The sequence below is a fragment of the Sapajus apella genome, unplaced genomic scaffold, assembly GCF_009761245.1.
Source record: "Sapajus apella isolate SASKATOON/1434 unplaced genomic scaffold, GSC_monkey_1.0 scaffold2, whole genome shotgun sequence".
Taxonomy (NCBI): domain Eukaryota; kingdom Metazoa; phylum Chordata; class Mammalia; order Primates; family Cebidae; genus Sapajus; species Sapajus apella.
The window spans coordinates 10,465,955-10,488,462 of NW_022436942.1; the positions used below are offsets into that span (position 1 = coordinate 10,465,955).

The window sequence follows — 22,508 nt, forward strand, 5'->3', positions numbered from 1 at the left end:
TGAAAATATCCTATATATGTAACAAAGTGCTTTATTCATTGGTTTGGTTTTAATAAACACTATGGAAGATGTTTCATTTTATATGTTACAAGCAAGCAGGTTTAGAACATTTTAGTATTGTTATTGTCAACTTTGTCAAAATACAAAAAAAAAAAAAAGAGAAAATTTTAGTAACTAGTCTTGTCTTAGATACCATGACACAAATGTTGTGAAAATGAGAATTGAATGCAGATGTTTTAATTCCGTGTTCCAGGCACTTTTCCTTGTGTCATTTGGCTCATCTGAGCCGTAAGCAACATCATGAGCTTTCTCATTTGTTCATGCATTCATTCATCAACTATTAGTGACATACCTCCGACGTGCTAATCATTATACGAGGCACTGAGAATGCTGTGATTGACAAGACATAGTTTCTCCCTCTGCTGTGATTGGCCAGACATAGTTTCTGCCTTCAAGGATGTTTACAGTCTGGCAAAGAACACAGGCATGTCTTCCATACTAGTCACGATGAATCAGTGCAATGTATGCTACAACGGCAGGAATAGAGCAGGCTATAGAAGCACATGTAAGAGGCATCTTACCAAATTATGACTTAGGCTTTCCAAGGAATTGCTATTTGCATTGAGTCCACAAATGTTATCAGGAGTTAAAGGAACAGTATTCCAAGCAAAAATAAAGTTATGCTTGAGAAGAAGTTATATAAAGTTATGCTTGAGAGGAAGGTCATTCAGGTCCAGAGGAGGGAAAGACCCAAAATCTTTACAAGTTCAACTTACTGTACCATTCCTACTACTTGGCTAATTAGAGACATCATCCAACTATACATTCTTCTATTCATCTATCTACCTATTCTTCCTCCTCCGTCCATCTCGCATTCTTTTATTCATCCACCCACCCATCCTTCTGTCCTTTCTCCCTCCCTTCCTCCTCTTTATTTCCTTCTTTTCTTCTTTATATCCATCCTTTCATCCATTCATTCATCCATCCATCCATCTATTTAGTCATGGTAGGTGCTAAGATAATTTATTGAATTAAGTAATTAATTTAGAAAGCCTTTACTGAGAGACCTAGTACATGCCAGGCATTGTGCCAAGCACTGTGGAGGCGATAAAGGTACATGAAATGTTATCCCAAGTGATATGAACCTTAAAATCTCACTGAAGAGATAACTTTTCACATACATTAATATGATACAAGCTGGATGGAACAGGTGTGTTAAGAGGTGGCCTAAGAATTTATCATTGGCTGTGGGGATATTATATGGAGGGAAACCTAAGTTTCAGTGATAAAATTAGCAGACTAACACCAAACTGATATCCTTAATCTTTTCCTTTTGTCTGTTTGCTTATTTGTTTTATTTTCTGAAATTTGTTCTTTGACAGATTCTGTGGCAACAGCATCTGGGCCACTACTAGTCGAAGTTGCCAAAACTCCTGGTGCCAGCCTTGGGGTTGCCCTAACTACCTCGATGTGCTGTAACAAACAAGTCATTGTCATAGACAAAATCAAATCTGCAAGTATTGCAGACAGGTAAGTATTGTAGAAAGTGCCTACTTTTCAGCTGGGCACAGTGACTCACTCCTATAACCCCAACATTTTGGGAGGCCAAGGTGGGTGGATCACCTGAGGTCAGGAGTTCGAGCCCAGCTTGGCCAACATGGTGAAACCCCATCTCTACTAAAAATACAAAAAATTAGCTGGGCATGGTGGCAAGTGCCTGTAATCCCAGCTACTTGGGAGGCTAAGGCGCGAGAATCACTTAAACTTGGGAGGCAGAGATTGCAGTGAGCCAAACCATTGCACTCCAGCCTGGGCAATAAGAGCAAAACTCTGTCTCAAAGAAAGAAAGAAAGTGCCTACTTTTCAAAATTGTATGTGTGCAATTTTATACATATATATGTGTGTGTGTGTGTATATATATCTGTATACACACACATATACACATATGTACACACACAGTTGTAATACACATATACACATGCATAGACACATACATACACACACAGCTCTCTTGCCCACTTATACAAGTTTCACAGAAAGAAGGGAGTTGCTGTTGTAGGACTTAAAAATTCGCCTATGTGTCAGCCACCTGCCATGTCACATCACCTCATCCAGATGTTTAGCGTGGCCCTTAGCAATAGTAAGAAAAAATAATAATAAGCAACTAAGCAAGTTTTCTTACTGTGTCCTAGGGCACTAGCCTATTCTTAATGTAGGGTAACTGAGTAGATCTTTATTAAACCCCATGCAGAGCAATCATGGGTTTTCCTGAATTGTTGACAATTAAATCCTGCTACCATAAAATCTGATTTCCTTGTTTCTTAAATAAATAAAACAGTACTTTAAAAAATATTTTTACAATACTTTTAGAAAGTCCTGTACTCTCATAGCATGTTAATCTTAGGATTTTACAACCTCCAGGGGTCTCTTAACACATCATTCGTTTCAATGCCACAATAAAAATGAAATTTCTTTTTTCTAATTAATATTTTATACTCGTAAGGTAAAAGGGGAAATAAAAAAAGACTATCTTTTCATCTAATAAATTATTTTACAACTTCTGGTAAGAAAAATCTCGTCTTCTGTAGCTGAAGCACTCCAAGTGCAAAAAAATGTGGAATTATATTTTAGTTGGAAGGGATGCCTTGAAATGCTTTTGTCTTGAGAAACAGGCTATTCACAGCGGCCATTTTTTGATATACCATACCTGAATGACCCGTCTCCCCTGTATGTTTCCAGCCCCCTTCTCCATGTACCCCTCAGCCTGCCTGGGAAACCTCCAGCCATGGTGCAGTGAACTGCAGCAACCCCTAGTAATGGTCAGTCCACAGCTCCACTGTGGTCTTGCCGACATTCAGTCCTGATCAGTGACAGCTATTGATCTAGGGCTGTTCTCCAGTTCAATGGCACAGGATGCTTTCATTTTCTTCCTCTGCTTTTTCCCATTCCACAGGGGATAACCAGTTTAAGGAGCTGTTCACTTGACTGGTATGTGGGGATGCTGACAGCTGTGCTGGCGTTTCTCAACTCATCCAGTAGCCAGCTCTTGAGTTCAGCAAGGTGTGGCAGCTACCCTTTCCCTGCCCCCATCTTTCCCTTTGACTCGCCACGCAGGCCTGGTTTTATTACTCACTTGACTCCTGCATAATTTCCACCATTATCAAGAGCTTTTATACTAATACATGTTCAATCCAGAATAACATAATAATAAAGAACTGGTGATCGTAGAGCTTGTGTGAAGATTTCAAGGAAGTATTAGTGAAATCTCCCTAAGTTATTCTTCATACGTAAAATAGACCCTATTCTAATTCTGAGAGTCGTGTTTGATATTTTGAAGATTTACCAACTCATGTTTATAGATAGAAAAGTCTAGAACAAAACAACACAGACAGAAGTCCAGGGGAAACATTTTCCTCTTCTTCTCTTTCCTCTTGCTCGCTTTCCCTCAGTTTTCCACACAAGCACTCCAACATAAGATTTTTTTTTTTTTAAGGAAGAGCAAGAGAAAACGTTTCCTTGAATTTTTCTGTATTTTCCACAAGGTTTTACTTCCTCATTCATATTCAAGGTACTTAAAATTTGATAGATGATGTTTCCTATAACACTCACTTTTCTTTTTCTTTTTTTTTTTTTTTTTTGAGGTGGAGTCTTGCTCTTGTCTTTCAGGCTGGAGTACAATGGCGTGATCTCAGCTCACTGCAACCTCTGCCTCCTGGGTTCATGTGATTCTCCTGCCTCAGCCTCCTGAGTAGCTGGGATTACAGGTGCCTGCCACCACGCCTGGCTAATTTTTGTACTTTTAGTAGAGATGGGGTTTTACCATGCTGGCCAGTCTGGTCTCAAACTCCTGACCTCAGGTGATCCACCTGCCTCAGCCTTCCAAAATGCTAAAATTGCAGGCGTGAGCCACCACGCCCAGCCCCTCCCTCTCTCTCTCTCTCTCTCTCTCTCTAAGTAAATGAAAACTATATGAAGTTTTAACTCTAAAGGACATGAAAGTCAGATTCCAAAAACAAGGGCACCACCTCTTACTAAGTATTTCTCCTTTCCGTAGATGTGGCGCACTGCACGTGGGAGATCACATCCTCTCCATCGACGGAACCAGCATGGAGTACTGTACACTCGCAGAAGCAACCCAGTTCCTGGCCAACACCACTGACCAGGTCAAGCTTGAGATCCTTCCCCATCATCAGACCCGGCTGGCCCTAAAGGGGCCCGACCATGGTAAGATGATCCACCTGCATCAAGCTCTTTCTCTGGCCCTCACAGCATTGCTCCCTTCAGCAGAGTTAGACAGCAGAAAGATACTGGGTCTCATTCTGCCTAAATGATTTCTTTCTTTTTTTGAGACTGAGTCTCGCTCTGTCACCCAGGCTGGAGTGCAATGGCACGATCTCGGCTCCCTGCAACCTCTGCCTCCCCGGTTCAAGCAACTCTCCCACCTTAGCCTCCCAAGTAGCTGGGATACAGGCATCCACCACCATGCCCAGCTGATTTTTCTATTTTTAGTAGAGACAGGGTTTCAGCATATTGGTCAGACTTGTCATTTCTTTTCAAAACAAGGTTATGTTTGTTTACTCTAATCCATTTTCCAAAGTCTTTTTTTTAAACCACAAATAATTTACTTGAAACCCTGAAATTGAGGAAAGAATTTTCTGGACAGTGCTATTTGGTATTTTTTTCTTAGAAAAGTCTTCGGTGCAAATTGAATGTGCAGAGAAGGCAAATAATTTGACTTCCTGGTATTTGTTTTGAATTTCCAGTCTATATGAAGGCCAATGAATGCAAACAGTAAAACTCTCACTTAAAAAAAATAAATAAAGGGGATATTAATAGCAGAGCCTTCCAATATTTGGCAGGGATCAAAGGAAACTAGTTAGATGAAGGATTGACTTTCTATATATTTTGTCTTTTGCCAGTGTAGTTTTTTTCTTAGGATAGAGAACAACCTATCTGACCAAACATCTTGTCAGGGAGAATCAGAATATTTGACTCCATCTGTTCAATAAAAAATGTCACCCGAAGGTATCTGCATTTTCACTGCCTTGAAATTCACAGGTACATTTGCGGGTCTTTATATCATCTACCTAGGCACCTTTAGGCAAAACCTGGTACAAGAAAGGAGTCTTTGAGCCCCAGATCAAATGAAGTCAAGTTCTACGGTGGGATCTCTGTTCCGACATCATCTTCTGCCCTGTTCCTTAAAGCAAACACCATTCCTTTGTACTCCTTGAAATTAGAGGCCTCACGGGTATTGTCAGGGTGGCCTGAAGGAGGATACTGCATTTCTGTATATTTAGACACAGTGCAGTTTTCCCTGGAGTTGAAATTTTGCTTTTCAGGGGACCATTTGTATCGTGTCTCCCACCTTCTAAAATGTACTGCACTTCTCCATAGTCTGGGGAGCGGGGAAGAGGGATCAGATAATTTTCATACTAAATCAGTCAGCTGGATCCAAGCTTTTTAATTACATGGAGCTTAGGCAGCCCTGAAGCTAATGAAAACCTCTACTACGACATTACCCTTATCAGATTTTAATTTTACACATTGGAGTAGAGAAATAATGCAGATAGGCAGTTTAGGAAAAGAAAATCAGGATCACTCTATTGGAATAGAAATGCAAAGCAGCCACAGGAAGGTACCGTTCACAAGGATGCACACTGTTCCTATCAGGAGGCCCTGTGGGCCCTGCCTGTACACTGGCAGAGAGGAGAGATTTCTGAAGCTGTTTAAGTTTCTTTAAATTCATTGACAGTCATATTGGATTTGGAGCACAGTAGGCCTAAGAATGTACACTGTGTAGTGCTGTCTCAGCACAGGATTTTGCTTGCTAAATTCTGTTCTCAGCGAATCAGAAATGCATACCGGACCCTTTTAAAATGTTAGCATCTTTAGCAACCTCTTATTTTTCTTTAATTGGCCCTATATATAATTCATAAATAATTCAAATGTTTCCAACCTATGGAATATTAAATCTTTTAACCTGCCAAGGCAATTTGAAATTAATTTATGTACTAAAATATATAAACCAAGAACGATTTTTTTTTTTGTCTTTATTCTGGAAAAGCTGATGTCATTTGTGTTGCGGGGATAGGAAGCTGATAGGAAGTTCAAGTAATTCTAGCTTCCACTTCTGACTTTATCCTCTATGTTTTCTGAAGGTTGATCATTGTCTTTTTTATCTAGCGAGTAGGCTTTTCCCCCACATTGCACATTAAAATCAGACTTGCATTTCCAAGAGGGAATAAATTTTGGCTCCAAAACATAGTTAAATTATAGTAAGGAATTTTTTAAAAACACACACAAAAAATATTACTGTGTTTACAATTCTCAAACTTATGTTTTTGACTAATGGAGTAGTTTAACAGTTTTACCCTTTCTGCACAAGAAAGTTCCAGTTGTTTTTTCCAGATCTCTGATGCCTGAACAGTGCATCTCTCAATGCACTTCCCAACTGTCCAGATTTTGTTAGCAGCAAAGCATACACCATGGAGTTTTCAGGTGAATGTAGGGATGAATATCTTAACTTGGAATAAGAGATTAGCTATGCCTTTCACTGATAAACAGCAGCATTAAAGAAGCTGAAAAAAATGAGTTTTCGATGAGGTTAGAAATTGTTCCCGCCTGAGGGTTTTCAGGAGACATTATTGTGATTGAAGGAAACTGACATTTTGGAAGGGAAAATGTGACCAAAGTCCCTAGGCTTGACACATTCAGTACCAGGAGGACCTTCCATTTGAGAGCTCCAGAACAATCACTGGTACAGCTGTGGTCTGCTCTTTCAAACATCCTGAGCAGAGCAAGAGGCTGCAATTAGAGAAGAAAGAAAAGTAACTTCTATATATCTCTTGAGACTGCAATAGTGATATCACCATGGAATGAGAGAAACATAATACTTGAAACTTATTGTTTTCTTATCTGTAACAAGGGACTTAGACACACCCATAGGAAGAGGTGGTATCATCTGGTGGCTGAAGCAGGGATTTTAGGATCACATGTCCAGGGCTTCAACTCTGACTCCACCACTTGGGGACCTAAGCAAGTTACCCAACTTTTTTATACCTCAGTTTCTTCATCTATAAAATGGGCGTCATAATAATACCTGCCTCGAAAGAATATTGTAAACATTATCTGAGCTAATCCATGAAAAAGCACCTAGCACAGTGCCTGTAAGTACTCAGTGAAAGTAGGCTGCCATTATTGGCACTATTAAATGAGAGAATATCTATAAATGTGCTTTGCAAAAGGAAAGGGCATGCCAAAAATGTAACATCTTATTATTAAACTCTGGAAACACTTGCCTAAGTATCAAGTACATCACTGTAAAACAATACATTTGGCATGTACATTCAAAATAGGCAGCAACTCTCTTCTCTAGCCTACATTATTTGTTCAACGCCTTTTGCATTCATCATCAATAGCATACAGTTTTGTGCATGATCTTATATCATTTTTGTCTCTTAATTATTTTATATGTGTGAAGATTTAATCCCCAGTAATAATTCAAAATCAAGGTAAAGGGTTTGACCTTTAACCTGTCTGCAACAATTGGCACAGCCTGGGAAGGCGAAAGATGGTAAATAATATATTTCTTATGGATTTAATAATTGTACTTGACAGTCCTTACAAAGGCCCAGTAATTTTCAAAGCACTCAATAAAGAAGTGGATCAAAAGGTGGCTGTAGAATTCCGAAGTCCGTTCACCGTACCCTGGCTTCATTTGAATTACAGATGATACTTTGTGAAAAGTATGCTTAAGTGTTTGTGGTTGTAAATTGGCTAGACCCAGTAATAGCTGTGTCTTGCTAAAATGTCTTCTTGTACACCCAAAGTAGAATGAGGATGGTGAGAGAGAATACATTAGGGATATCCTCTGTAATAAATACTCTTTTATCTAAAGGAAAATGCTGCTGCAGTGTTCACATAGACACGCTGGCTAGTATTCACATTCATTCCTGTATTTGTTTATTCATTCATTCATTTATTAATCATTATATATTAGGCACAGTTCTAGTTGCTAGGATATATCTAGTGAGCAAGAACGGCAAAGTGTAGCCCTATGCTTATAGAATTCACATTCTAGTATAGACAAATATTAAAAATAGATTAAATAAATAAAGCTGTTTAAGACAGCAATAAGTGCCATGAAAAATATAAAACAGTAATGAGGTGACACGGGGAGGGCAGCTCCTTCAGCCAGGGAGATCAGCAACAACAACTCTGAGGAGGTGGCACCTCAGCTGAAACCTGAATGATGAGAAGGAGGCAGTCATACAAGCAACTGGGGAAAGAATAGCAAGTGCAAAAGCCTTGAGGCAGGAAGGAACCTGAGCTGTTCTAAGACTAGACATAAGATCAGCGTGGCTAAAATATACAAATGATGGGGAAAATGATAAGGATGAAATTAGAGTGATAGGCAGGGGCTGCATTTGATTCTCTTTGTAATCCTTAGCTATACAGGCTGGACACAGTGGCTCACACCTGTAATCCCAGCACTTTGGGAGGCCAAGGCAGGCAAATCACCTGAGGTCAGGAGTTCAAGACCAGCCTGGCTAACATGGCAAAACCCCACCTCTACTAAAACTATAAAAATTAGCTGGTTGTGGTGGCGTGCACCTATAATCCCAGCTACTGGGGAGGCTGAGGTGGGAGAACCGCTTGAACCCGGGAGGCAAAGGTTGTAGTGAGCCAAGATCACACCATTGTACTCCAGGCAACAAGAGTGAAACTCCATCCCCCCACCCAAGAAAGTAATCTATTCAAACAGCAAGGACATGATCTAACTTATGTATTTAGGAGAACACCCTAGCTGTGTTGTAGAAGGTAGGTATGCAAGAGACGAATTGGAGAGCCACATCTGAAGGTGTTACAATGGTCTAGATGAAAGAAGTGGCAGCTTGAACTGGGGGGGGGGGGGGGGGGGGCGGAATCCAAACTACAAACAGAGCAGTTGAGTAGAAGGAGCAGGCCAGATCGTTTAGGGCAACACAATTATAGTGGCTATGAAAGTTTCTGCTGCAGAATTCTGAGAAATTCTCGAAAACTTAAGTGTCCAGCGAGTGAAATTTCAGTGAAAGATACATTCATTTCCTTTAAAAGATACTTTATTTTTGGCATGTAGATCGAAAAGTAGACAAATCAATATGATCACTCTGAACTCATTTGTTTTTATTCTGTGTACCAGCACCATGCTAAGCACCGAATTTGCCTAATTCTCATAATATTGCTGTAAGGTAGATGACTTCATGATCTCCATTTGATGTATGAGGAAATTCAGGTTTAGAGTGGCTGAGTAGCTGGCCAAGGTTATACAGAGAGGAAGGGCTGGAGGCAGAGCCGAAACCCAGGTCTGCTTCACCCCGCAGTGATCCGTCCATGCTAGTGCTTTTGTTTCATGTCCTGTTTCACTCTAGAAAGGATGCGAATTGACCAATTCAGCTGGTATCACAATTGATGTAACTTAAATTCTTGTCTAGATGACGCTCCTTTCAATGCACACAGTATTTCACCTCTCTACAAGAATAATTACTGTCAAATAATCCACATGTCAGACACCTAACACCAAAATCATGAAAGTAGGAGATATAAATTCATATGTTAAGCCAGGCGTGGTGGTTCATGCCTGTAATCCCAGCAGCTCAGGGCTGAGGTGGGAGGATCACTTGAGACCAGCCTGGGTAACATAGGCAGACCCCCATCTCTATACAAATAAAATAATAAAAAATTAGCTGGGCGTGGTGGCATGGGCCTGTGGTTCCAGCTACTCAGGAGGCTGAGGTGGGAGGATTGCCTGAACCCAGGAGTTCAAGATTACAGTGAGTTGTGATCACACCACTGCACTCCAGCGTGGGTGACAGAGCAAGACCCCATCTCTAGAAAAATAAAATAAGTTCATATGTTATTTTGAGTTATTTAAGATTATTAAATGAAAAACTTCGTATCAGACATAGTAACGAAGATATTGTTCATATTTCAGAACACTGGGTAGAATATCAAATCTTAACATTGAAACTAGATTGGAAGGATGATAAAGATTTTCTAAAACATAAAAGGGATGCCAATTTGAAATTTTAATAAAGTTTGAAGTAAACTTTATTAAAATTTTATGGCATCTTAAGGAAATATAAGAACATATGAAATATTTTAAGAATTAGTTATTTCGAATATGCTTTTTCAGAAAAATAAAATATAGAGACTTTTATCTTTTCCTTATTAGTTGGGATACACATAAGATACTGATACTGATAGATGATTAGAGTGGTTTATTGTTGAGGAAAATCAAGTCCAAGTGATAGATCCCAGTGTAATTAAAATGTCAGAGCAGTAAATTCTGATGTGTGACTAGTAAACCACTTGAATCATGCACCAATGTGATTTATTGCTCCTTCTTTTCTTTTTCTCAAAACAAGTGCTACTAACTGGCCAAGATTTGCAAATCTTTAATTACTAATTGTGTGCCATAGATCTTTATGGGGCTGACTTTTAAGTTAAAAAAATGTTTTTAATCTCTGCTGCAAAGCACTAGGGGAGATTAGAAATTGATTCAATAGTCATTTTAAAAGGAGAAAAAAATGAGCTGAGGAAAGACATGCATTATTCCTGGGAAGATGAAAAGTTTCCATCCTTAATGTTAATCATCTATTTTGCTGACCACTGAGAAAAGGGCAAAGCCAAGTAGATTTGTTTTTGATTTGCAAGCAGCTTTCTTTTTTGTTATACTTTTAATTTGGGCAATTCAGTTATTTTTCTTCTTTTTTGGTTCTTTGTTTGTTTGTTTGTTTTTCTTATTTCTCATCATCACTTCATATGGGCAGTGAAAATTCAGAGGAGCGACAGGCAACTGACCTGGGATTCATGGGCCAGCAACCACAGCAGTCTTCACACCAACCATCACTATAACACCTACCACCCTGACCATTGCAGAGTACCAGCCCTGACATTCCCGAAAGCACCTCCTCCAAACAGCCCTCGTAATGTTCCACGCTTTCTCCTCCTGGTCTTTTATTTCAATTAGATTTTTCTCATGCCTTCCCTTTCTCATCTTTGGCTTCATGGGTGTTGTTTTTCTGTTTCTTATAGTAGTAATTTATCATTTCTGACATCTCCTGGGTCTTTTTCTTTTCCATCAGAAAGCATTTGTTGTTAGGAAAGGATGTAAATGTTCAGAATGGTTTATATGTGGCTCAGGAAGTAACAATTCAGAATATTTTACAGAGACAGTGTTCTCAGGTCTTCTTTGTGTATTTGGAATCACTTATGAAATTCATGTCAGAAAATATCTATGAAAATGAGATTATGTATCTTGATGCATTGAGTTGTTTGTGGACAAAGTTGGTTTTTTGGGTTTTTTTTGTTTATTCAAAGCAATTCTCATAGAGTCTTTTTGTGTTCCTATGCACTTATAAAGATCCTTCTGCCCCCTCAGCATTTGTAGGCTTTTGTAAAGCATTGTCTTATTCTTCTGAGGCCTGCCCTCTGGCTGGCTGGGGTCCTTCCTAGCCATTGCTATGCATCATGTGTATCTTTCTGGATCGTTACTGATTGGCAAGTGTGGCGGGCTCAGGCCCCACCTGAGAGTGCTCTGTGCAACGTCTTCACTCTCTTACAGCAGCTTTGGTGTCTTCATCCTTCTCTCCTACCTCCATGAGTGCATACAGCCTGAGTTCCCTGAATATGGGGACTCTACCCCGAAGCCTCTACTCCACCAGCCCACGTGGAACCATGATGAGGAGGAGACTGAAAAAGAAAGACTTCAAAAGCTCACGTAAGTGAAACGACAGCCAATGGCATTTGGCCTGGAAAAAACCTGTGGGCATTGGAGTCTTGGAAATACTGAAATTGTGGGAAGAGTGTTTTACATTTGCCTAAGTGATCAGGTAGATGCTGAGCAGCTAACAGCTCTGTGCCAAAGACCATTGACATCATGCCCAGTATCTGTGTGACAATGACTGTACCCCAATATAACTTCAGACTGAATTCATTCATACTATCTTTGCCTACAACTTTTTATTTGAGATTTGAGATTTTTCTTGCTCTTTTGATGTCATAATATACCCAAAGATATGATTTTTCCCTTAAGACTCCTTTTATTATATCCTGGGTTGCTTTGGACATGAAACCTTTGTTCTTAGTTTCTTGTTCACTCTAAAGAAATTTCATGAAAATGATGCTCCTCTTTTGATAAATATGAGATTCTCATGTATTCATTTAATGCTATTATAAATTTCATGCTAAATTATATTTTGTGACCCTTCCTCCAAAAAGCAATGAAAAATATGAACATTCTTTTTAAACTACATCTCATTGCCCAACTCCAGTACCTTTTCCAGAAACCTACCCCACGGGTAATCACTGATATAACATATATTTCTTATTGTCTGCTCTAGCCTGAGAAAGATTGTAAGGATGCTCAGAATTACAAGCATCCTAAAGTCTAGGAATTTCAACCACGATTCTTGTAAAAATGATCTGGATGGCCAAACACGATATAGACTAAGCAAGACTAGAAAGATGTAGTTGGCTACTTGTTTTGGGATAGATGGTTGTCTGAATAGAGAGGAAAAAGGGGCGATTGAATGCCTTAAAAAGAAAGAAATACAAATCACTCCTACGTTTATGTTTTGGGTTGGGGAAGACCATTCTCCCTCATCATAATCACATAACTGTGGAAGAAGGAACATTGACCTTTCTAGCCAGACCTAATCATAGTCTAGAGAGTGTGTTTCTTGACTGTATCCCTTTTGATGGCCATAATTATGATTCCTACAAAGAAATTTAAAGAAGATAGGATCTCTTCCCGTGCTTACCATGGGAATAAAAATAAGGAACATCCTTAAGTTGCCTAAATAAAACCAAAGCAGATACTTCATGATAGGTATGGACTTATTGGCTTTTCAGCTTGTTTGCCAGAGATTCATCTCCCCAAGAGAATCTCTCTCCAGTCTCACCAGGGTCACCCTAAGTGCCCAAGACCAGCCATCAGCCACACTGGGAAATAGTTTCTTCATAATACAGTAACCTGAAGGTTTCCTGACAGTGAACTCCATTGCAAAAGACAGGGCCACCAATATGATTTGTACATGATTTAGACTTGCATATAGTTTTAAATATAAGGAGATTTGTCATCTTTGTTATATGAAAATGATGGTAAATTTGAAATTAGGAAAATGGAAGATTGAGTTTAGTAAAAATGAGAACAAAGTGTTCCCAGAGTCCCGTATATTTTTAGCTGACACTAAATTATTTAGTCCCGGAAGAAACCGATTGAAGGCAATATAGTGAACTCATTGTGAGCCTAGACTCTGGAACCAGCCTGCCTGGGTTCCATCCTAGCATCATTGCCTTCTAGCTGTAGGGCCCTGAGGAAGTTGCGTAAACTCTGAAACTGAAAATAGGGAAAATTACTTCATTGGGTAATTGTGAAGATTGCATGAGGTATGCGTAGACTGAAAATAGGGAGAATTACTTCATTGGGTAATTGAGAAGATTACATGAGATTGCATGTGTATATGTGTTTTAGAACAATACATGGTAAATGGTAAGCACAATTCTTAGCTATTTTGAATAGTTTGTGTTAACTGTCATGTGCCTAAATCTGAATGGTCACATGAAAAAATCTCTTGACATTGTTCTCAAAGTTTGGCCTTTTTCACAAGGGGTACATTTTGGCATAATAGGTAGGTCTTGAGTCTTCCATATAATGCCTTCAGGGTTTGTGGTGGGTATTTGTATATGAATTTTTTTTTAACAGATAATGGCTTCGTGTGTAGTACTCCCACAGAAACAGGCCAACAGCCCTTAGCAGGGAAAAGCAATTAAAATGAATTCATTAGTGTTCCTACTTCTGCTTCAAAGGCTAACATTTGTTTGTGTTAGTTAAGACTTGCTATGTTGATCAGGGACATTAGTGAATACAAATGAATGATAATATGTTTGACTATTTCAGGTTGATATTTACACATCTTAAATTTTGTAGTAGGAAAGGAAGCTGAGGCAAGGCGACAGTCGCTGATGTGCATAACCCACTCATAAATTCTCTCTTGAATCAGGACATTATTCTTCAACATGGTAGAAATATAAACAGAAACCTGGTTCAATTCATTTCTAGTTGTTTGTGTTTGCTGTAGACGTTAGCCACTAGAGCACCACTCACAATATACATACCAGAATGTTTATAAATGTGTCTCAGGAGATCATACATTTTGTATTTTATTCAAACAATAAATTCCAAAATGATATGAACTTTTATTTCCACTTCAAAAAGACCTGAAAAAAATGATATCATTGCAAAGGGTTTTTTTTAATGAGGATTTTTTTTTTCCTTTATTTCATTGCAGTGGTTTGGTATGGTCACATTAAATGTAAAGGTCTTCCCAAATAACTGAAAATAAAAGTTTTATTGCCACTCTTACCATACCATGGTTTATTTCCACCACTTTATTTATGTCTTTATTCTGTGCCACCATTTGTTGCCCCCTTTGTACTACTTACGTTTCTATAGCAACCAGGCCATTTGTATAGATGGCAAATCATGGCGAAAATCACAAATACAATAAAAAGTCTTTGCCGTATGGTGGTGACTTGAGGCGAGAGCTTGCAAAACAGAAAAGGCTCATATGTGTTTCCAATGCCAAGGAAGGACATGCCCAGAAAAGAATGAAATCTTCTCACATGAAAATTAAAACATTCTGTATTATTGATCAAAGGAGAAATACAAGAAGTCTGTATGTAGCAACATGTTACCAGCATTGAAACAGGAAGGCGCCATGTTTGTTTCATAGGGAAAATAATACAGCACAGTTAGGCTTTGAGGAGTGTCACAAAGCCCTAGAGGCATTGCCGAGCCATGTCATAGAGGGAGCCCTCTCATCTCTTCTGCCAGAATCTTACTGCCCTTTTCCTGGCTGCCTGGGCTGCCTCTTTTTCTGCCAGAGAGGCCAAGTCTCCTCTCAGAACCCTAACATCTCCCTGTAACAGCAGTGTGGCTGAGCAACGGGTCTAGCTAGTTTGCCCTGCTTTCTGTTCCCCACCACTGTACTCCAGGCCAGTGTAGAGACTCTCTCCCCAGTTTGCCTGAATTGCAGCAAAGAGTAGAAGTTAGAACACATCTCCAGAATGGTCTTTGCTGCTTTTGTCATCAGCAGTGACTACTACTAGGGAGGGTGCCATTGAAAAGAGCTGAAGAAAAGAAAATGAGAAAACCTAACAACTTTTCTGGTCCCTTCCATCGACCTAGGAGCAAAGAATGGAAGATAAAGGCAGCTACTGGTAAGCTTTTATAAGTGACCATTCAGGGAGCCCTGGAAGGGGACACCCTTAGAACTGTCCTTACACCCCCATTTGGACAAAGGAGCTGTTGGCCACCTCTACCGCTCTCCTGAACTGGATCACATGATATGCCATGTGTTGGGTCTTTGGCAGGTTGAACACTATAATGTGGAACACTTTAGTGAGACGGAAGTCCCAGATTACAGGATCAATAATAAAAACATATTATTCTTATGGGAGGCTCAGGCAGGTGGATCACTTCAGCCCAGGAGTTTGAGACCAGTCTAGACAACATGGCAAAACCCCATATCTACAAAAAAAGAAAAACATACAAAAATTAGCCTGTTGTGGTGGCTCACACCTATAGTCCCAGCTACCTGGAGGGCTGAGGCGAGAGGATTGCTTGAGCGATGGAGATTGCAGTGTGCCAAGACTATGCCACTACACTCCAGCCTGGGCAACAGAGTGAAATCCTATCTCAAAAAAGAAAAAAAAAAGAGAAAAGAAGAAAACATAAAACAGATTGTAGTAATAAATTTTGGGGGTCCTTAGCTCTGTACTTTTTAAATGCTTCTCATAGCTGATAGGAAATCTTGCAGCCTTCTGAATTAAATACACATTTGGTAAATTTTTAAACTTTTGGAGCTTTTTTTGGCTCCCCCTACCCTTTCTTACACTAGGGGAGGCAGGAATTGACAAAAATACAGTCATTCCCTGCAAACCTGAAGAGTTGTCAACAGAGCCCTCTATGTGAGAATGGGGACAGGACAGAGCAGGCACAAATCCTGAACACAACCTCAGCACACACCAGTTAGCAGGATTCAAACATAGTGTTTCAGCAAGTTAGCATTTTTATCTTCACCTTGTAGACAAGTCTAAGCCAAATTCGGTGGCTTGCAGCCTGATGACAATAGAATACCTTGCGGCAGCATCTGCTACCGGGGAGAGAATTCACCATCCACACTTTCAAATCATAGGGAAATACCCATCTTCATTTTCTGTTGCTGGCTGACCACATTAATGAAGCAGGATAATCAAGCTCATCTTTTTCTCCTCCAAGCTAATGTTGGTTTTTTTCTTTCCTTTGGTTACTCATTTTAAATCTACAATATATCTTTTTCATATCTGGTAATAATTTTCAAAACTTTCATATGTGTAACTAATCAATACATACAATTTCAAATAAAATTTTGCTCTTTGTCAGAAGATTCTAATATGTCAGAGGACTTTCAGAGTTAATTATAAAATCATGAATTATTTACTATAATAATTTATAATATAAATTATAACTTTATATAATTATAAACCAATACATAATGCATAAATTTATTTTAAATTCTAAATTCGATTCTCCAATAATTTTTGTCATCTCAACTTGCCTCCAGAGAGAGCTTATAAATTTAATAATACTCAAATTAGTACTTATTTTTATTTTCAAAGCCTTCTGGAGAATAAAATTATTCAACTACCTTCTCTGTTTCAAAAAACATAGCAACTCTTTCCTTTGAGAAGGCTTCACTATATCTAATCTAATCTCACCTGTTACTTTTTATTAAACTGACCTAATTTTTCTTGGCCCTTTTTTAGTGAAGATGGTAAACAGCTGACTTAAAGTTTCAAAAACAGCTTTTAACTCCAGTGAAGTAGTCCAACATTCTATATCAAATTGTAATCTCAAATGGAAAAAAATATTAATGTGAACCTATAAAAGAGTCAGGGAAAGTTTCCTGATTAAATCCAAAAAGCTTCAGCTAGAAGATAAGTGGAAGTTACCTGCCAAATAGGTGATGCTGTAACATAATATTCCCATCTGCTACGAGTAATAACTGGAATGCAACACACTCTCCAGATCCTTACTGACAGGAAACGGAATCTGCCAGTGGTTTGGTGCCACTGATAGCAAGAATTATGATCTAGAGAGTAATCACAGAACACTCTACATCAGCAAAATCACACTAGAACATGTGATCTGAATTAATACGTGACAGTCCATGTGTCAGACCTGGCAATTGTAACAAGCGTAGGATTGGAGGCTACCTTCACCCCGCACTGCAGGCCATGTTAGCCTTAATCCAGCTGAGACAGAATGAGGATGGTGCTTCTTAAGGAAAAGTCAATTTTTTTTTCTTACTCTTCCTAGACAAATGAACTACTTCACCCTTCCTTGCCCCATCAGCTGCAATTATCTGGGTCCTGAAGAGTGACTTTTAGTTCCTTATGGTAACTCAGGAGCATCTATGTGAACTGTTGATTCCAAAAAGGAATATGTGCATGACATCACAAAACTTGATTCATTCTTCATTTATTCAGCATTTATTGAATATTCCAGGCACTAAAATTTCAGAGATTAAAAGAGCTGGTTCCAACCTTTCAAGAACTCAGGGTCAAGTGGAGAGAGACAGGCAAATAGAGATCTGATAAATGCTGAAACCAAACCATGTATTAGAAATGTGGAAATGTAGAAAAGTAAGTACCTAATTCTGCTTGGATAAAGCAGAGAAAGGGACCCAGAGCAACAGCTGAGTGGCAGAGGGCACAGTAGATACAAAGACACAAAATTGCATCGAGTGCTGGGGGACATGGCACATGAAGGGGTTACAGAGGATCAGGAGAGTGGGTGGGCAGGAGAAAGGAATGGATGAAAGGTCCTATATGCTCTGCTAGGATTGAGAAGTTTGTTCTATAGGAAATAGGGAGCAATAGAAAATTCAAAACGGGGGCAGGGTTACCTTTGCATGTTAGAAAGGGTACTCTGGCAGCAGTTGGAGGTTGTTAGTATAAAACAAGAGGCAGGGTCACTAGTTGGAAGTCTGTTCAGTAATGTACTCTGGTGATGATGAGGACTTACTCTGTAGTAGTGGCAATGAGAAAGGGAAGAAGATTCGCTCGGTTTTGAAAACATTGAGTTTGAAGAGCCAATGAGACAGTTTATGGATGGGGATATCCATTGAGTAGGGAAATCCATCACTGGAGCTTGACAGAAACTAAAGGGAAAGAGTTGAGAAGATACATGCAGGATAGATACGTTGGGGCCTCCTCACATCGGAAAGTTTATCTGACAGGAGGAAATAATATGTAGGGAATATTGTGCATGTAACCCAGAAAAAAGTACATTAGAATAATTCAAATAAAAAATAATGAAAGCCAGAATTTAGGTACTGAAATTAAGAAGGGAAAAGAGGATTTTTGCAAGATATATTTCAGTGGTCATCCTGAAAGGATTTAGCAATTGATAGAATTTGAGATAATGGGGAGTTGTGAGTTAAGGCTACTTTGAGATTTCAAGCCTAGAGGACAATAAACATCATGGTCCTGGTCACAGAAATAATAGTGGCAATGAGAGAGGGAAGAGGATTCACTCAATTTTGAAAACATTGAGGAGTCAATGACAGTGTGTGAATGGGATACCCATCAAGGAGGGAAATCCATCACTGGAGCTTGACAGAAACTAAAAGGAAAGAGTTGAGACGATACATGCAGAAGACATATAGCCATGCTGGGAATGAATGAGTGAAAGAATGAGAGTAGAAAAGACGTAGGACACAACTGTGCACTGGAATGCGGAGGGAGGCAAAGCAACTGGCTGGGGCTGAAAAAGTAAGATGCTCAGAACAAAGCTTCAGCAAGTGAACGATTTTAGAAAGCAAGGGATGGTCCAATATCCAGTCACTGTGGGGTAGGTAGAGCAGATGAAGCCATTGATTTTAGCAGTCAGGAGGTCATTGGTGAGAGTAGTTTCAGTAAAGGGTGAAGGCAGAAGGTAAGTTTTAGGCAGCTTCAGAGTCCGTACGTATCTATACACAGTGTTCTGAAAGCTGGGGGAACGAGTAGGAAAGTTTGAAAAAAGCAGCAAAAGAGAAGTTTTTTCATGGCACAAAAGCATGGGGGGTGGAAGAGGATAGTTTTAAAAACACCAAAAGGGGGAATTAGCCTTGAAATGGGAGGAAGACTATATTCTCCTATAGTGGGGGGAAAAAAGAAGAGGGAACCGATAGTGATACAGAGGAACTGAGGTTAAACAGAATGCTGTTTAAGGAACTCTGGTCAAAGGGTTGGATCTTTTCAGTCTTACAGGAAATGAAGAGTAACGTTTGACCCTTATTTAGGGTAGAAACATTTGAGACAGATCCTTTGTGGAATGAAATAAGGTTCCAAAATATCACACAACAAATAATTTAAGGGTCTAATAGTATTGTCAATTCGTAGTGACTTTTCCTAGCACCCTTCAGCAACTTAGTAACAGCAGTGGGGTTGACTGGGCATTACCAAAGAATACAGAGTATAGAAAAAATCTCATGAGGTTTAAGAATCTTTGAGCCTAGGAGATGCATTATTAAAATGGTCGCCAGGGGTCCAGGTGGAGAGTGGGGAAAATGAAGCCGGCAAAGGCAATGGCTTTCCACCTGCGCTTGACTAGAGACCAAACTCAGCGGGGGCGGGGTGGGGACAGGAGGAATGATATACAGTTTAAATGTCATTGTGCCAACTCAACACTGGATTGAGGTTGAGGACTGGCATAGCCTCACCAGATTTAGATTAATTATTTCTTCAAAGCTAAAGGTAGGATTATTTAAAAGTCACAAAGCCCAGATGTAGATGGCTAAAGTGGAGAAAACATGAGACCAGCTAGCCCAACTCCCTTTTTCTTAGATAGGATATGGACACACGAAGAGACAAAATGGCTTACCCCAAGGTTCCCCCGCTTGTGCTCAGTGATAGAGCCAGGACTATAACCCACGTACCCTAACCCCAAAGCCACCCTCTTAAAGTCCCCACAATGATCCCTGGTTTGAGGAGTGGGGAGCCAGGGTGCAGGGATACACTGATGTTATGACTGAAATGTGATGAGTATTGAGAGATTCATTTATCTTTTTCAACTCTTGCTAAACCAGAAGGCCATAATTTAACCTCCAACTGTTGCCAATGAGTTTTTGTGCAGGGACAAGGTCTATTTTGCAAACGCTGGTATTCCTGGTGCTTGCTCCAACCTAAAGTCGTTATTTTCTGTTTCTCTAGTGTCCTTAGCCTCTAGCACAGTGGGATTGGCTGGGCAGGTTGTTCATACAGAAACCACAGAGGTTGTGCTGACAGCAGATCCTGTCACAGGATTTGGGATCCAACTGCAGGGCAGCGTCTTTGCCACAGAAACGCTCTCTTCTCCACCTCTGATTTCCTATATTGAAGCTGACAGCCCAGCAGAGAGGTGAGACGCTTTCTTTCACAGCATCATTTTCTGCTCTGCATTTCTGGTACCCGCTATCTTTGAATGGCTAGTAAATTATGAATCATTGCTCAATGCAGAAAATGCAAGATATGATGAACTCTCTTCTGATAGTAAAGTTTTATGTTCTTGATCAGGTTTGAAGAGGATAATAAGCATGGGTGCCTTTACCTAGCAGAGTTTGTCCATCAAGGGACTTGAAGCTATACTAATTAAAAAGGAGAAAACCCCATTAAAAAATATATCCTAAAGTTCAATAATTTCTCTGCCATGGGGGAATGTACATTCATCATTACTAAATATTGGTTTGGATCAGATTCTAACAATACCATGGTTATGAATTATTAATTATCTCCCTGGGATACATTAGGATCCCCCTGCTTACAATTATAACCATGAAATGCAACAGTGTAAGATGTTGAAGTTGACCTATGCAATGTCCACAGCATTGAATAAGCAAGACCAAATTATTCTGCTGTTTTGCAAGGATCAAGCAAGGTAGATTTGGCAAGCTCAACTTGATAATTATTTACTCTATCTACAACTTCTCACATGTGGTTCTAAATTAGATGTGGGGTGCTACAGATTGGAGACAGAGTGATGGCCATCAATGGAATTCCAACAGAAGACAGCACCTTTGAAGAAGCCAATCAGCTCCTCCGAGACTCTTCAATCACGAGCAAGGTCACGCTGGAAATCGAGTTTGATGTTGCAGGTATAATCATATCATCTCAAGTCAGTGGCAGAGTCAGGAGTGGACCGCACGTGAATTATATTGGTTATGTGGCAGAGAGGAAACTATTGTTTTATATGCTGAACATACTTTAGGAGGTTTGGGGTGTCATTTTGAATTGAGCTTTGTTTTGGATTATTCCTTAAAATGTCACCACAGGAACAACTGAAAATAAATGTGACAAATTGAATAAGTAATAGCAACAACTATAGAGGCCATAAAAATAAATCATGTGGCCTTTGTTCTTTCTTTCTTCTGTGTATTACAGAAACCATATTCTTCAGCCACAGAGACAAGTAAAGCCTCTCTTTGACCCTGCACACTGCAAAGAACACATGAAACTTCTTTTGAGAGTCATGAAAATTCCCTAAGTTTATTTAAGCAAGCCCAGTTGGCAAATATTTAGTTTTTAATGCTGAAGAGAAATGGCCGCAGATACTTGTTAAAAACGAAAAGGAAGACTTTACTGGAGACCACTACAGTAGGCGGTCAAGAATATTGCAGTAGGCCAGGCGGGGTGGTCACACCTGTAATCCCAGCACTTTGGGGGGCCAGGGCAGGTGGATCACCTGAGGCCAGGAGTTCAAGACCAGCCTGGCCAACGTGATGAAACTCTGTCTCTACTAAAAATATAAAAATTAGCCAGGCATGGTGGCAGGTGCCTATAATCTCAGCTATTGGGAGGCTGAGGCAGGAGAATTGCTTGAACCTGGGAAATGGAGGTTGCAGTGAGCCAAGATGGCACCACTGCACTCCAGCCTGAGCAACAACAGCAAAACTCCATCTCAAAAAAGTAAAAAAATAAAGAATATTGCAGTAGGAGGGAGAGGTTGAACCCAACTACAAATATAGCCAGGGCAGTTGGGAATTTATAGCCAGTGGACAAAGAATGGAGTCATTGAATGAAAAATTACTAAAAGGAACTTGATTAAATATCAAAGGTGGGGGGACCAAGGGAATTCTCCCTAAACTGACTCAGCAGGATTCTTGCTAAAATTGGGCTCCCATGGCCGGGCGCGGTGGCTCACGCCTGTAATCCCAGCACTTTGTGAGGCCGAGGCGGGTGGATCACGAGGTCAAGAGATCGAGACCATCCTGGTCAACATAGTGAAACCCCATCTCTACTAAAAATACAAAAAATCAGCTGGGCATGGTGGTGCATGCCTGTAATCCCAGCTGCTCAGGAGGCTGAGGCAGGAGAATTGCCTGAACCCAGGAGGCGGAGGTTGCAGTGAGCCGAGATCGCGCCATTGCACTCCAGCCTGGGCAACAAGAGCAAAACTCCGT

The 22,508-nt window shown here is 39.9% G+C and overlaps 1 protein-coding gene across 13 annotated transcripts in view; it reads left to right on the top strand.

Moving 5' to 3' along the window:
* Window positions 1-22,508, top strand: part of GRIP1 (glutamate receptor interacting protein 1) — a 702,506-nt gene that overhangs the window by 581,346 nt on the left and 98,652 nt on the right. For 7 of the 13 annotated variants that reach the window (XM_032284375.1, XM_032284413.1, XM_032284348.1 and 4 more), the window contains 6 exons: window positions 1,383-1,530; window positions 4,055-4,224; window positions 10,815-10,970; window positions 11,609-11,764; window positions 20,284-20,470; window positions 21,058-21,203. In XM_032284375.1, the coding sequence (XP_032140266.1) occupies window positions 1,383-1,530; window positions 4,055-4,224; window positions 10,815-10,970; window positions 11,609-11,764; window positions 20,284-20,470; window positions 21,058-21,203 (963 nt within the window). The remainder of the gene's footprint in view (window positions 1-1,382; window positions 1,531-4,054; window positions 4,225-10,814; window positions 10,971-11,608; window positions 11,765-20,283; window positions 20,471-21,057; window positions 21,204-22,508) is intronic. The other 6 variants (XM_032284404.1, XM_032284430.1, XM_032284449.1 and 3 more) reach the window with 3 other exon arrangements.